General features: G+C 49.3%; 1 protein-coding gene across 5 annotated transcripts in view; it reads left to right on the top strand.

Moving 5' to 3' along the window:
• The window catches only part of cep350 (centrosomal protein 350), a 67,649-nt gene that overhangs the window by 10,799 nt on the left and 40,316 nt on the right, over positions 1–16,534 (top strand). For all 5 annotated transcript variants that reach the window (XM_083695728.1, XM_083695726.1, XM_083695725.1 and 2 more), the window contains exons 9-13: positions 3,257–3,379; positions 5,694–5,810; positions 10,951–11,687; positions 12,170–12,294; positions 13,925–14,949. In XM_083695728.1, the coding sequence (XP_083551854.1) occupies positions 3,257–3,379; positions 5,694–5,810; positions 10,951–11,687; positions 12,170–12,294; positions 13,925–14,949 (2,127 nt within the window). The remainder of the gene's footprint in view (positions 1–3,256; positions 3,380–5,693; positions 5,811–10,950; positions 11,688–12,169; positions 12,295–13,924; positions 14,950–16,534) is intronic.

The raw sequence follows: 16,534 nt of genomic DNA, 5'->3' as shown, positions 1-16,534 counted from the left end.
CTCTGACCTAGCTAGTCCTCTGACCTAGCTAGTCCTCTGACCTAACTAGTCCTCTGACCTAGCTAGTCCTCTGACCTAACTAGTCCTCTGACCTAGCTAGCTTACCTGACCTAGCTATCTTACCTGACCTAGCTATCTTACCTGACCTAGCTAGTCCTTTGCTATTTTACATTTACATTTTTGACGCCTTTAACCAAAGCGACTTAGAACAAGTGCATTTGTCTAAAGTAAGTTAATCATCTACACACCAGTCATCATAAGCAAAAATCTATGCTAGGACCATTCGCATTTGCTAGAAAAGCATTTTTTACCTGACCTAGCTAGTCCTCTGACCTAGCCTGTGTCTTCTTTTACTGGACCGAGAGCTAGCATACCTGACCATAGCGATATCTAACAACCCCCCCTCATCTCTTCTCCTCCTGACACTGAAAGCAATGGTCTTTGTAGAGACGGCACAGAGCTGAGACTGACATGTAAAAATGGCACTAAAAGAAATCTGAATGTTGTCGTTTGGGATATGGAAAAGTTGATGTATGTGGTTAGGGGATAGGCTTTCTCTGTTGCAGAACTTTTCCAGGCACGTTGCCACGACCACAGCTAGCTGGGTTTCTGCGGTTACGTATGATGACTATTTGAAGAATCATTCTCTAGAATGTTCTTCGCCCTTTCCTTAGTCCTGCCCGGGTCTGTACAGTATCTGGGTCGGTGTCAGACTGCAGGGGGAGGCTGGTGGAGGTCGAAATCGGAGGACGGGGCTCATTGCGATGCATGGAACGGAATGAGGAATGCGGAATGAGTGTGTTTGATACCATTCTTCATTCCATTCCCTGCATTGCAATGAGCCCTGTCCTCTGAGTTCCTCCTCCACCAGCCTCCCCTGGTAGACAGACTCCTGGGCTTCCATCCAGCTCTCTTTGTCTCCTTTACCCAACATTCTCTCAGTTCACCCGCTTCAAGCTGTGACTTCACTGGATGTTGTATGAGGTCCTCTGTGGCCCAGTTGGTAGAGCACGGTGCTAACAACGCTTAGGTTTTGGGTTTGATTCCTGCTGGGACCATATATACTGAAATGTATGCACTGAGCGTGAATCACACTCACAAAGCGTCAGCTGAATGGCATCTATATTATATATATATATATATAATGGCATATATAATTAAATGGGTTCTTGGTTGGTGTTGCTATGTGTGCAGTCGTCTGGGCCCAGTTCTTCAAAACGTTTAATCTGGATCAGAATGATTATTTTTTTTGTTATCCAGGATCAGAGGGAGCTGGCTGATTTCCACTATACTACTCAAAATCTGCCGGATAGATCTGATCCTGGATAGCAAAAAAAGAATCTGGATCATTCTGAAAGTTTTTAAATACTTGATCTAAATACTGAAATAATCACATGCAGGTCGGGAAGCCCAGATTCTCCCGTTCCTCCTGCTTCAAGCTGCTTTGTGTTGTGTTGTATAGGCTGTGTTACAGCGGGATGCCAGTTTGTAGCCTGAATGTGTAATTGTATGTGTATGTACACTCACCGGCCACTTTATTAGGTACACCTGTTCAACTGCTTGTTAACGCATATATCTATGGTGTGGGGGATATTTTCTTGGCACACTTTGAGCCCCTTAGTACCACTTGAGCATCGTTTAAATGCCACAGCATACCTGAGTATTGTTGCTGACCATGTCCATCCCTTTATGACCAGTGTACCCATCTTCTGATGGCTACTTCCAGCAGGATAACGCGCCATGTCACAAAGCTCACATCATCTCAAACTGGTTTCTTGAACATGACAGTGAGTTCACTGTACTCCAATGGCCTCCACAGTCACCAGATCTCAATCCAATAGAGCCCCTTTGGGATGTGGTGGAACGAGAGATTCGCATCATGGATGTGCAGCCGACAAATCTGCAGCAATGATGCTATCATGTCAATATGGACCAAAATCTCTGAGGAATGTTTCCAGCACCTCTTTGAATCTATGTCCCAAAGAATTAAGGCAGTTCTGAAGGCAAAAGGGGGTCCAACCCGGTACTAGCAAGGTGTACCTAAAAAAGTGGCCGGTGAGTGTGTGTGTGTGTGTATATATATATATATATATATATATATATACAGTTTATAGCCTGTATGTGTAATTGTATGTGTATGTATATTCCCTATGGGTGTGAATCTTACTCAATACGCGTCTCTATACACAGTCTACGATATGATACAGGAAAGATACACTTAAACATGGGAAGACCTGATACGACATGGTTCAATTAAACATTAAATCAAAGTCACAATATTAATCTCACGACAAGTCACAGTGTCCATTACCACACAAGCATTCAGTGCATTGCTTTGAACTTGCAGAAGCTTGTGATGAACTAAGATAACACATTAAAACATCTCCCGCAACAGTGTGTTCTTCGGTTTCAGTGGCGCCGTGCCGTTGAAAGGTCGGTGGTTCTGCCTGAGTACTTGTCAGCCAGCTATACTAAGCTGCAAATCGCACGGCTTTGGTCCAGATTACCTTCCTTTTCATAGAACCCGTGGAAGTGTTTCCAAACTTTAAACTTCAGGCTGGTTGGCGCTTTAAACCGAGTCCTCTGACATTTCAGCGAGCTCAAAGGACAGTCGATGTTGTTGTATTTTGAGAGGTTTGCGGGCGCAATGAACCGACCAAACAGATACCGTATAACTCACAATAAATGCCCAGTCCCCAATAACAGCCTGATTCTAATATGCGCCTTGTGCGGTTGTTAAAGCAAAAACAACTGGGCTGTTATTGGACGTTTTACGGTTGATGGCAAAGACGGTGAAAGGGCCACCTCTGTTTTGCCAAGAAGTAAGAGAGCTGGGATGACGTTTCCCAAAATGAAACCAAGCATGTTAATAATGCGATCTGTCATTGCCGTGCCGGTGTGTGGCCCGGTTTGGGGTCTTCGAATCGGTGCAGCCGGTCTCGGGTGCATGGACCGATTTGCAATCAACGTAACTGTGAATATATTCCCCCTCGTGTCCATCCTGTCTCACCCCTGTCTCACCCCTGCCTCCCTGCCTGTCTCACCCCTGCCTCCCTGCCTGCCTCCCTGCCTGTCTCACCCCTGTCTCCCTGCCTCCCTGCCTGTCTCACCCCTGCCTCCCTGCCTGTCTCACCCCTGTCTCCCTGCCTCCCTGCCTGTCTCACCCCTGCCTCCCTGCCTGTCTCACCTCTGCCTCCCTGCCTGTCTCACCCCTGCCTCCCTGCCTGTCTCACCCCTGTCTCCCTGCCTGTCTCAGAGAGCACCAAGCCCCGGCCGCAGCGGCAGCAGTCTGCCGAGAGGTCCAAAGAGAGGAGGCCGGCCAAGCCCGTCAGGAAGGTCCATAAATCAGCCTCCGCTCCGGACCCCGACACCAAGCCAGGTTGGAGCTCACACTCACACACACACTCTCACACCCTCTCACTCTCTCTCTTTCTCTCTGTCTGAGGGGGGGTCTCCATTAGCAGGGGAACCCCCACCCCCACCCCCTCCCCACAGCCCCCCTGTAGGAGAAAGTTCACCACACCACCAGTTACTGTGTGTAGTGAACTTGATAAGTGCTATCACAGTGATTACATCTGGCTAGCTGGCTCTACAGAGGCCTGCCTTAGCTGTGTGGTGGTTAGCTAATCTACAAACCTTAGCTGTGTGTGTGTGTGTGTGTGTGTGTGTGTACAGGCCTGTGTTCGTGTGAGAGAGTCAGCACTGGCAGGCAGGCAGCATGAACACCCTTGTACTCCCTGAAGAAATGTCCAGAATGTATTGCATGCTGAGTGTGAGCTGGTGGTAGCTTACGCGCACACACACACACACACTGGAATGTAGATGGGTGATACCTGCTCTTCAGCTGGGCATACCAGCTCTGACAGCTGAAAACACTAACACTGGGGCTGTACCAGCCAAACACACACACACACTCTTTCTCTGCCACTGTCTGTGTGTTCTCTCTCTCTCTCTCTCTCTCTCCACCCCCTCCATCTCTGTCTCCACCCCCTCCACCTCTCTCTCTCTTCTTCTCTGGTGTGGTAAGAGCTGTTATCCTGCCACCCAGTTCCCCCCTCCTTCTCCCCTCCTGGCCTCTGCAGCTCAGAGCACGCTGACTATTAATACCCTCTACCAATCTGTGATCAAGTTCAGCAGGGTTGGCTGTTGGCTCCCACAGTAAGCAGAGACAGCTGGAGGGTGAGGGGTGCCAGGGTTTCAACACCAACCTCTGCTCTGCTGTGCTGTGCTATGCTCTCTCTTCTCTTCCCCTCCCCTCCCCTCTCCTCTCCTCTCTTCACCAGCCTGTGCTCTGCTCTCTCTTCTCTCCTCTCTTCTCTTCTTTTCTCTTCCCTTCTTCTCTCCTCTCTTCTTTTCACCAGCCTGTTCTGTTATCCTCTCCCCTCCCTTCATCTCCTCCCCTCCCCTCTCCCCTCCCTTAACTTCCTCCCCTCCCCTTCCCACCCCTCTCCCCTCCCTTCCCCTCCTCTCCCCTCCCTTAACTTCCTCTCCTCCCCTTCCCTCTCCTCTCCCCTCCCTTCACCTCCTCTCCTCCCCCTCCCTCCCCTCTCCCCTCCTTTAACCTCCTCTCCTCCCTTCCTCTCCCCTCCCTTCACCTCCTCTCCTACCCTTCCCTCTCCTCTCCCCTCCCTTCACCTCCTCTCCTCCCCCTCCCTCCCCTCTCCCCTCCTTTAACCTCCTCTCCTCCCTTCCTCTCCCCTCCCTTCACCTCCTCTCCAACCCTTCCCTCTCCTCTCCCCTCCCTTCACCTCCTCTCCTACCCTTCCCTCTCCTCTCCCCTCCCTTCACCTCCTCTCCTCCCCCTCCCTCCCCTCTCCCCTCCTTTAACCTCCTCTCCTCCCTTCCTCTCCCCTCCCTTAACTTCCTCTCCTCCCCTTCCCTCTCCTCTCCCCTCCCTTCACCTCCTCTCCTCCCCCTCCCTCCCCTCTCCCCTCCTTTAACCACTAGATCTGCATAGTTATGAAAATGTGAATGTTCATGGCCGCCTAGAGGGAATTGGGCAGCACGGTTAGGGTTAGGCTGCTTCGTTTAAGACGTCGTTAGTTCAGTTCCCACTAATGTGTACACACACACACACACACACACACACACACACTCTGTTATATTCAAACTGGTTTTGCCAACGATGCATGAATAAGCCAAGAGTTATCACATTTGCATGAGACTCTCAATGAAACCTCCCTCCAAAGACATTCATTGTCGAGCCAGATGCATAATGCAGCCGTGTTTCTCTGCTGGGGCCAGTGAAGGCTCTGGCACTTCAACAGCATGTTACCCTTTATCTGATTAAAGTAGTAAATCTGATCTGTCTGCTCTGTTGCCACAAGCCTGCCACAAGTCCCTACAACAACCCTACAACAAGTATAACCTTCCTCTGTGTGTGTGTGTATGTGTGTGTGTGTGTGTGTGTGTGTGTGTGTGTGTGTGTGTGTGTGTGTGTGTGTGTGTGTGTGTGTGTGTGTATGGGTTAGGGTGGGTGTTGCTCCCTACACCAACCATGCCCCTCCTAACTGTGGATGGGTTAAGGTTAGGGTTATGGTGGGTGTTGCTCCCTACACCAACCATGCCCCTCCTAACTGTGGGTGTGCGTGTGTGTGTGTGGATGGGTTAAGGTTAGGGTTAGGGTGGGTGTTGCTCCCAAACACCAACCATGCCCCTCCTAACTGTGTGGGTGTATCTCTGTGTGTCTTCAGTGATCAGTACGTCGTCATGGCGGGAGGGCCAGAAGCTGGTGAAGATGGTTCTGGGTCCAGCTCCACGCCAGGCCCGCGAGACCAGGACCCAAGCCCCAGACAGACCGGCCAGGACAGGTGGGTTAACCTCCCCCTCCCCCCCCCCCCCCTCTCCTATACCCATCCTCAACCAGTCCTCTTCCCTCCCCCCTCAACCATCTCTCTTCTATTACCCCTTCTCACTCATCTGCCCCATCCCCCCCTTTCACTCCTCCTTTCCCTCCACCCCTCCTCCCCCATCCTCCCCTCCTCCCCTCACCTCTCCACCACTTCCACAGTGACCACAAAGACAGATTATTATGTTACCTGCAGTGAAATTGACAGTAAAAGCACCTCCTTCATTATTCGCAGTGGATGGTCTTCTCATGCTGATAATAATATAATACAATATACGCTGTTTAGCTGAGGCTTTTTATCCTAAGCGACTTACATTGCAGTGAGTGCACAGACACATTTTTCAGTGTACATGGTCCCAGCGGGAATCGAACCCACAACCTAAGCGCTGTTCTCGCCATGCTGAGCCACTGAGGACCAGTGTTGTGTTCGTGCTGGTTCATAGTTGACTGCATGTCAGAGACATGCGTTGTGACAGCCAGACTGCACCGCTATGGGCACATCAATAAGTAACGAGGGCTGAGGGCTGCAGGCAGACACACCGGCAACCCCCCTACATTAGTGGTAGTCTAGCTATGTTAGTGGTAGTCTATCTACGTTAGTGGTAGTCTATCTATGTTAGTGGTAGTCTATCTACGTTAGTGGTAGTCTATCTACGTTAGTGGTAGTCTATCTATGTTAGTGGTAGTCTAGTCTATCTATGTCAGTGGTAGTCTATCTACGTTAGTGGTAGTCTATCTATGTTAGTGGTAGTCTATCTACGTTAGTGGTAGTCTATCTACGTTAGTGGTAGTCTATCTATGTTAGTGGTAGTCTATCTACGTTAGTGGTAGTCTATCTATGTTAGTGGTAGTCTATCTACGTTAGTGGTAGTCTATCTATGTTAGTGGTAGTCTATCTATGTTAGTGGTAGTCTATCTATGTTAGTGGTAGTCTAGTCTATCTATGTTAGTGGTAGTCTAGCTATGTTAGTGGTAGTCTATCTATGTTAGTGGTAGTCTAGCTATGTTAGTGGTAGTCTAGCTATGTTAGTGGTAGTCTAGTCTATCTACGTTAGTGGTAGTCTATCTATGTTAGTGGTAGTCTAGCTATGTTAGTGGTAGTCTAGTCTATCTATGTTAGTGGTAGTCTAGCTATGTTAGTGGTAGTCTAGTCTATCTATGTTAGTGGTAGTCTAGCTATGTTAGTGGTAGTCTAGTCTATCTATGTTAGTGGTAGTCTATTTATGTCAGTGGTAGTCTATCTATGTCAGTGGTAGTCTATCTATGTTAGTGGTAGTCTATCTATGTTAGTGGTAGTCTATCTATGTTAGTGGTAGTCTATCTATGTTAGTGGTAGTCTAGCTATGTTAGTGGTAGTCTATTTATGTCAGTGGTAGTCTAGCTATGTTAGTGGTAGTCTAGCTATGTTAGTGGTAGTCTAGTCTATCTATGTCAGTGGTAGTCTATCTATGTCAGTGGTAGTCTATCTATGTTAGTGGTAGTCTATCTATGTTAGTGGTAGTCTAGTCTATCTATGTTAGTGGTAGTCTAGCTATGTTAGTGGTAGTCTATCTATGTTAGTGGTAGTCTAGCTATGTTAGTGGTAGTCTAGTCTATCTATGTTAGTGGTAGTCTAGCTATGTTAGTGGTAGTCTATCTATGTTAGTGGTAGTCTAGTCTATCTATGTCAGTGGTAGTCTATCAATGTAAGTGGTAGTCTAGCTATGTCAGTGGTAGTCTATCTATGTTAGTGGTAGTCTAGTCTATCTATGTTAGTGGTAGTCTATCTATGTTAGTGGTAGTCTATCTATGTCAGTGGTAGTCTATCTATGTTAGTGGTAGTCTAGCTATGTTAGTGGTAGTCTATCTATGTTAGTGGTAGTCTAGCTATGTTAGTGGTAGTCTAGTCTATCTATGTTAGTGGTAGTCTAGCTATGTTAGTGGTAGTCTAGCTATGTTAGTGGTAGTCTATCTATGTCAGTGGTAGTCTATCTATGTCAGTGGTAGTCTATCTATGTTAGTGGTAGTCTAGCTATGTTAGTGGTAGTCTATCTATGTTAGTGGTAGTCTAGCTATGTTAGTGGTAGTCTATCTATGTAAGTGGTAGTCTATCTATGTCAGTGGTAGTCTATCTACGTTAGTGGTAGTCTAGCTACATCAGTGGTAGTCTATCTATGTTAGTGGTAGTCTAGCTACATCAGTGGTAGTCTATCTATGTTAGTGGTAGTCTAGCTACATCAGTGGTAGTCTATCTATGTTAGTGGTAGTCTAGCTACATCAGTGGTAGTCTAGCTACATCAGTGGTAGTCTATCTATGTTAGTGGTAGTCTAGCTACATCAGTGGTAGTCTATCTATGTTAGTGGTAGTCTATCTATGTTAGTGGTAGTCTATCTATGTTAGTGGTAGTCTAGCTATGTTAGTGGTAGTCTAGCTATGTTAGTGGTAGTCTAGTCTATCTATGTTAGTGGTAGTCTAGTCTATCTATGTTAGTGGTAGTCTATTTATGTCAGTGGTAGTCTAGCTATGTTAGTGGTAGTCTATCTATGTTAGTGGTAGTCTATCTATGTTAGTGGTAGTCTATCTATGTTAGTGGTAGTCTATCTATGTTAGTGGTAGTCTAGCTATGTTAGTGGTAGTCTATCTATGTTAGTGGTAGTCTATCTATGTTAGTGGTAGTCTAGTCTAGCTATGTCAGTGGTAGTCTATCTATGTTAGTGGTAGTCTAGCTATGTTAGTGGTAGTCTATCTATGTTAGTGGTAGTCTAGCTATGTTAGTGGTAGTCTAGTCTATCTATGTTAGTGGTAGTCTAGTCTATCTATGTTAGTGGTAGTCTATCTATGTTAGTGGTAGTCTAGCTATGTTAGTGGTAGTCTAGCTATGTTAGTGGTAGTCTATCTATGTTAGTGGTAGTCTAGCTATGTTAGTGGTAGTCTATCTATGTTAGTGGTAGTCTATCTATGTTAGTGGTAGTCTAGCTATGTTAGTGGTAGTCTAGCTATGTTAGTGGTAGTCTAGTCTATCTATGTTAGTGGTAGTCTATCTATGTAAGTGGTAGTCTAGCTATGTCAGTGGTAGTCTATCTATGTTAGTGGTAGTCTATCTATGTAAGTGGTAGTCTATCTATGTTAGTGGTAGTCTATCTATGTTAGTGGTAGTCTATCTATGTTAGTGGTAGTCTAGTCTATCTATGTTAGTGGTAGTCTAGCTATGTTAGTGGTAGTCTAGTCTATCTATGTTAGTGGTAGTCTAGTCTATCTATGTTAGTGGTAGTCTATTTATGTCAGTGGTAGTCTAGCTATGTTAGTGGTAGTCTAGCTACATCAGTGGTAGTCTAGCTATGTTAGTGGTAGTCTATCTATGTCAGTGGTAGTCTATCTATGTTAGTGGTAGTCTAGCTATGTTAGTGGTAGTCTAGTCTATCTATGTTAGTGGTAGTCTATCTATGTCAGTGGTAGTCTATCTATGTTAGTGGTAGTCTAGCTATGTTAGTGGTAGTCTAGCTATGTTAGTGGTAGTCTAGCTATGTTAGTGGTAGTCTAGTCTATCTATGTCAGTGGTAGTCTATCTACGTTAGTGGTAGTCTATCTATGTCAGTGGTAGTCTATCTATGTCAGTGGTAGTCTATCTACGTTAGTGGTAGTCTATCTACGTTAGTGGTAGTCTAGCTACATTAGAGCTAGCCCTCCTACATTAGAGCTAGCCCTGCTACATTAGAGCTAGCCCTGCTACATTAGAGCTAGCCCTGCTACATTAGAGCTAGCCCTGCTACATTAGAACTAGCCCTGCTACATTAGAGCTAGCCCTGCTACATTAGAACTAGCCCTCCTACATTAGAGCTAGCCCTGCTACATTAGAGCTAGCCCTGCTACATTAGAGCTAGCCCTGCTACATTAGAGCTAGCCCTGCTACATTAGAACTAGCCCTGCTACATTAGAGCTAGCCCTCCTACATTAGAGCTAGCCCTGCTACATTAGAGCTAGCCCTCCTACATTAGAGCTAGCCCTCCTACATTAGAGCTAGCCCTCCTACATTAGAGCTAGCCCTGCTACATTAGAGCTAGCCCTGCTACATTAGAGCTAGCCCTGCTACATTAGAGCTAGCCCTGCTACATTAGAGCTAGCCCTGCTACATTAGAGCTAGCCCTGCTACATTAGAGCTAGCCCTCCTACATTAGAGCTAGCCCTGCTACATTAGAACTAGCCCTGCTACATTAGAGCTAGCCCTCCTACATTAGAGCTAGCCCTGCTACATTAGAGCTAGCCCCGCTAGGTTGGGCCCACTCTGGCTGCCAGTGACCGGAAGAAATAGAGATTGACTGGCCCTTTCTGACTCACTGCACAATTGAGCACACTCTCATGTCTGGGGCTAGGTCCCGCGCTAGACTGTAACTCTCAGGGGAGGGTGTGGGGGGGTGGTGGAGCAGGGACTGGCCACGTAAACACTTTTACTGCCATTGGGAGCTTTATAGTAGTGCTCAAGTAGTAAGTCTGATGAAATTATTCTGAAAGTAATTTTGTTTTTGATTAAATAGGCGACATGTCCTATTTAGATGGATGGTTAAGGCTTCATTCAAATGAGAAGACTGGTGACGGGGGGGCTGTTTTGCAGCTGTAGCTATTGGCTTGAATCCTTTATCAACATTTGCCCCTGATTTGCCACATTTGCGCTGTGTGTGCGGGAGTAATTGCAGTCCTAAACACTCACTTTCCTGTCAAATATTCATGGTTCGCACAAGGTGCTTAAAGTACATTTGAGGTCCTTGAAAATGACAATGAAGTGCTTGAAAAAGTGCTTAAAAGTCCTTGAATTTGACTTATTACGTCTGTATGAACCCCGAATATTGTGTCACAGCTGAGCTTACTACCTTGTACGGAGGGGAGGAGAGGAGGTGAAGGGAGGGGAGGGAAGGGGAGGGGAGGAGATGAAGGGAGGGGAGGGGAGGAGAGGAGGTGAAGGGAAGGGGAGGAGAAGGGAAGGGGAGGGGAGGAGATGAAGGGAAGGAGAGGAGGTGAAGGGAGGGGAGAAGAGATCAGAGCACAGGCTGGTGAAAACACTTCCAGGGAGTTACCCCCCAGCCACTGAGCAGAACCCCTTGTCTCTGTTCTTATCTGTTACCTCCAGGGCCACCTCCCCGGTCCAGTTCAGACCCGCGTCCAGAACCAGCCCGTCGGTCCGGCTCCCGGCCCAGCAGCACCGACCGGTCCCACAGCCGGGGCAGAGGGCGGTCCCAGGACCCGCCCAGGACCTCCCACCCCTCCACGGCCCCGCCCCCAGCTGCAGCGGAGGAGGAGGAGGACACCCGAGCCCCCAACACGGACCGCCTCCCCGCCGACATCCGCTGTCTCCTTGACGACCTGCAGCTGGGCCGCGCCGCAGAGGATCATGGTCCGGAGGGGCGTGGCCAGGAGGAGAAGGTGGCGGGGGTCAGGAGGCGGGGTTCGGAGTCGCGGGCGCAGACCACGGCATGGGCAGGCGGCGCCTCTCGGGGCTCCCGCAGCGCCAGTCCCGCCAAGCGCCAAGCAGAGCCCGCCGGGTCGCCGGTGCCGGGAGCCAGGAAACGGCACTACGATGCTGACACGGTCCGCCAGTACATCGCTAGGCAACAGGACGAGCGGAAGAGACGCCAGGCAGACGCAAGGCGGGTCCAGAGGGAGGAGTCGGACAGGCGGAGCCAGAGGCTGCAGGAGCTCTACAGGAAACAACGAGAGGGCGTGGCTAAGGCCGGGCCCGCCCTCCCCGAGGGCCCCGTACAGAAACGGCTTCAGGAGACGTACACCAAACTCATGATGGAGCAGGCGGAGCTAGGAGAGGAGGCTACGCCCACACAGCCTACTGCTACTGCTGCTACCACTCTACAGGTACACACACACACTCACACACACACACACACACACACCAAACTACTGCTAGACCCAGTTAAAGAGGAGGCTACACACACACACACAAACACACACCACACACACACACACACACAGACACAGCCCGCTACTACCACAGTCATACCCACTCAGCAGGTAAACAAAGACACCAAAGTGCCGCCTGCCAAACATGCAGTTTAGTCAGGAATGAGATCGTTGTTCACTGAGTCAAATGTGATTCGAATCAGGAATCTATCTGTTAGGGAAAGGACCTTAAGAGAAATAGTGACCTTTATCATTACCTGATTAAAACTGAAACTGACCCAGTCACATGTATTCTCGTGTGTGTGTGTGTGTGTGTGTGTGTGTGTGTGTGTGTGTGTGCGTGTCTGTGTGTCTGTCTGTGTGTGTGTCTGTGCATGTCTGTGCGTGTCTGTGCGTGTGTGCGTGCGTGTGTGTGTGTGTGTGTGTGTGTTCTGTAGCAGAGGCCTGTGTACCAGCCGTCGGGGGAGTCTGACAAGGAGAACAGGAGGCAGGAGCGTCCCCAGAGTGCCTCATCCAGCAGTGACCTGTCTCTGTCTGAAACACAGCCCCCACCACTCTCCAGGTACACACACACACGCACACACACACACGCACACGCACGCATACATACACACGTACACACGCAGACATACACACATGCATACACACACACACTGTCTGTCTGTCTAGACCACAGCCCCCACCACTCTCCAGGTATAGACACACGCACACACGCATGCATACACACATGCATACACACATGCATACACACACATTGTCTGTCTGTCTAGACGACAGCCCCCACCACTCTCCAGGTACAGACATGCATGCACACACGCATGCATACACACATGCATACACACACACACACTGTCTGTCTGTCTAGATCACAGCCCCCACCACTCTCCAGGTATAGACGCATGCATACACACATGCATACACACATGCATACACACACACACTGTCTGTCTGTCTAGACCACAGCCCCCAACACTCTCCAGGTACAGACATGCACACACACACTCTCTCTCTCTCTCTCTAGACCACAGTCCCCACCACTCTTCAGGTACACACACACACACACACACACACACACACACACACACACACTATCTCTCTCTCTCTCTCTCACTCTCTGTCTAGACCACAGCCCCCACCACTCTCCAGGTACACACACGCATGCACACACCCACACACTCTCTCTCTCTCTCTGTCTGAACCACGGCCCCTGCCACTCTCCAGGTACACAGACACACACACCTCAGCACAGACACACACACACGCACGCATCTCTCTTAAAACACACACTAATGTTCCCCTATCCTCACAATGAAGAGTGTTCATGGAGGCCTTGCAGCCACGGCTCTTCCCCCAGAGCCAGAGTTCTGTTTGTTTCTGAACACTCCGTTTCCATGGGCACCACCAGCAGCAACATATCAGAGATTAGGTAGCTAGCTTACATGGTGGCGTGTGTGTGTGTGTGTGTGTGGGTGTGGGTATGGGCGTGTGTGTGGGTGTGTGGCCGTGTGTGTGTGGGCGTGTGTGTGTGTGTGTCTGTGTGTGTGGGCGTGTGTCAGAGTTGAGCTGAGACTAGGGAACTTCCTGAAACCAGGGCTATTTCTGATGCAACAGATAAACCATCAGATGACTCTCCGTCTGTCCGTCTGTCCGTTCGTCTGTGTAAACATGTTTTTAACTGCGAAGTAAACATCTTGGTTATGTAATACGGTCTCCATTAGAAAATACATAAATCAGATTAGTTCTTTCATAGCTCTTTAGTTGCTATGCACAAATTAGAATTCGATTCACTTACCGGTTCAGTTCTTTCATTAGAAGCTCATGGTTATATATATATATATTTATAAGCCTTAGGCTGTTCAATGAGAGCAACTTATTTATGTGTATTAGATCCTTGTGAGTCTTTGACTTTGAAATTCATGAACAATGTATGCCTTGGGAGTCCTGAATCCCTATGCTGAACACTTTGGTGAGTTAATAAAACACAGAATATTTTGACTGTCTCAGGAATCCTCTTTGTTTGAACACATTGAAGTCTATTTGACGACTAATCTACTCTTTTTCTCTCTCTCTCTCCCTCCTCTCGCACCCCTCCTCTCTCTCTCTATCTACTCCTCCTCCTCCTTTCTCTCCCTCCCTCCCCACCTCCCTCGTTCCCTCCCCCCCTGGCTGCCTTCCCGTCCCTCCCCCTGTAGGAATGATCTGGGTGTGGGAGTTCCCTCCTGGTTGCAGCCCGACCGTCTGAGCCCTGCAGTGATACCAGCAAGCTCTCTGGCGCCCCCTGTGGTCAGACCAACCTCCAGCATCCTGGCTCCCTCCACAGACCACCTCTTCTCCCACCTGACTGGGGGGCCAGGAGGAGGGAGGAGAGATGCCCCCTCACCCCCAGCCAGACCCCACCAGCCCCCCCTGACCCACCCAGGGCGAGGAGCCTCAAACAGGGACAAGGTGAACCGCATCGAGGCCCTGAAGGCCACAGCTGCCTCCCTCTCCACCCGCATAGAGAGCGAGGCCAGGAAACTGGCAGGCGCGGGGCTCAACTACGGCTGTGCCAGCGACCTGGAGGCTGTCCTGCAGGAGGCCCCACAGCCCCAGGGGGACGACGGCGGCCGCTGGGCCCAGGTGGTGAGCCCCCCCAGCAGGGAGAACGGGGACGGGGACGACCTGGCTCTGAGGATCCAGAGGCTGCTGAGTGCAGGTCAGAGCTCTTACGACCACGGTGGAGCTCTCCCCGGGGTGGGCAACCTGCACGGCTACTCTAGAGAGCAGAGGCCCCCCCAGACAGCCCCTGGCTCCCACAGACAGCCAGAGGAGCGCCCCTTAGGGGTGGGGAGGACCCAACCCAACGGCCTGGAGAGAGAGGAGGTAGAGAGGAAGATCAGCCTCCACGACTCCAGCGGGGGCTCCATCAGCGAGGGGCCTCTCTTGAGCGAGGGCAGCATGTCGGAGGGCGACAGGAGCCCCCTCAACAACCACACGGGGGTCCCCAGGCCCGCCGAGCATCTGGGGGCTCTGGACTACTGCGCCGGGGGGCGGAGGGAGGGTCTCCACCCTGTCTCCCAGTTCCAGAGAGAGGCGGAGAGGTACACGGTCCTCAGCCCCCCGGCCCTGTCCCTGACCCTGTCCAGAGAGGGCAGGGGGGCCTGGGAGGAGCTGGCTAAGGGGAGTCCCCACAGCGTCATCAACATCTTCACCAAGAACCTGCACAGCCACGGCAAAGGTTGGTGTACATTTACATTTACATTTATGGCATTTAGCAGACGCCTTTATCCAAAGGTTGGTGTACATTTACATTTATGGCATTTAGCAGATGCCTTTATCCAAAGCGACTTACAACAAATACATTTGTTTAACCTTCCTGTAGTGTTCGTTGCTACCCTGCCACTCATGGTGTTCGTGGCCAAATTTGGCCGGTCTGTTTTAACTGCTATTATTTTAACACAAAAACCATAAATCATCACCAAATTTAGTTTAAAGACCTTTTTAAGGTGAAACCATGTATGCTGTGTGACAATGCTGTGTAGCATTTGTCTCCAACTAGAAGTAAACATGAGTAACTGCAGTGAATATAGAAAGAACAGACACTGAAAATGTATTTCTCAATGAACATTTATTGTAAAAACACAAACAAATTCAAAACAGAGACCATATGAACATAACATTTACATAAACAGTCCTCTGTGTGTGTGTGTGTGTGTGTGTGTGTGTGTGTGTGTGTGTGTGTGTGTGTGTGTGTATTTACGCACATGAATGGCAATGTACGATCAGGTTGGAGTGTGTATGGCAAACGTAGGCATGGCATTTTTGGCAAGTATGGCTCGTTTTAATGTCTCTAAGGGCACAGAGCTTGCACCTCTTCCTTTTCTGTCCTTTTCCCTGTCCGGGGGGAATCGCTGGGAGAGCGGCTTGGGGAGTGGTCAGCGGAGCGGCTGGGTGCTGCACACTCGTCACCAGACTGGCAGAGGCTAGTGTGCGGGGAAGGTGCTGGTGCCGTTGAATGAGAGGAGTCACCAAAGCTTTCCCATCTCTGCCAGGAAGAGTCTCCTCTTGAAGTTAATCCGCCGATTCCAGGCTGGACCTATGTAGGCTTGGAGGTCCAATTCTCTCCACTTGTCCCCAAACACACGCCTCCCCTCCAAGTTTGTCATGTCCAGTAGAGTTTTCTCAATTGACTCTGGTAAAAATAGTTGGAAGCTGGACTTGATGTCATCCACACGAGATGTTGCATACCGTGTTGGCCCTGGGGTCATCCTCACTATGTTTTCCTCTCTTGCTCTGCCTTCTCTGTCCATGGAAGATGAATACCACAGCAAGTTGCCATTCTTGGACTGGAATGTCACCTCAGGGGTCTCTTCCTCAGGGGGGCCTCTTCTTCATCTGTTGACTGTTGGTCAGTCTCATAAAAGTCTGGATCAAAATCTGGATCCATGTTGTCTTCCATTTCCGAGACGTCCTCCTCTATCTCTGGTTCAATTTCCATCTCCTCTCCATCATCGAAAATATGGTCCAGAGCCTCTCTGACAGACAGTCGCCTTCTCAGTCGCTTGTACATTGTGTTCACAGAGTAAAATGAGAGCAAGGCACAAAGAAGGCTTTATATATGGGGTCTGTGAGAAGATATGAGACATTGTTTAGTCTGGAAGGTGTGGTTCCCGTGGGGGGATGGGCACATACAGTAAGCACAGAAAGAAAGGTTCCCATAACAAACACAAAATTGTTTAGTCTGGAAGGTGCAAAGAGAGAGGTTCTCATAACTAACACCAAATTGTTTGCTTTGAAGGTGTGAAGGTGTGAGAACCAACCGC

This window comes from Argentina silus, assembly GCF_951799395.1.
Source record: "Argentina silus genome assembly, chromosome: X".
NCBI lineage: Eukaryota > Metazoa > Chordata > Actinopteri > Argentiniformes > Argentinidae > Argentina > Argentina silus.
Note: the sequence above shows the minus strand (reverse complement) of the source record. Positions and strands in the feature narration are given on the sequence as shown.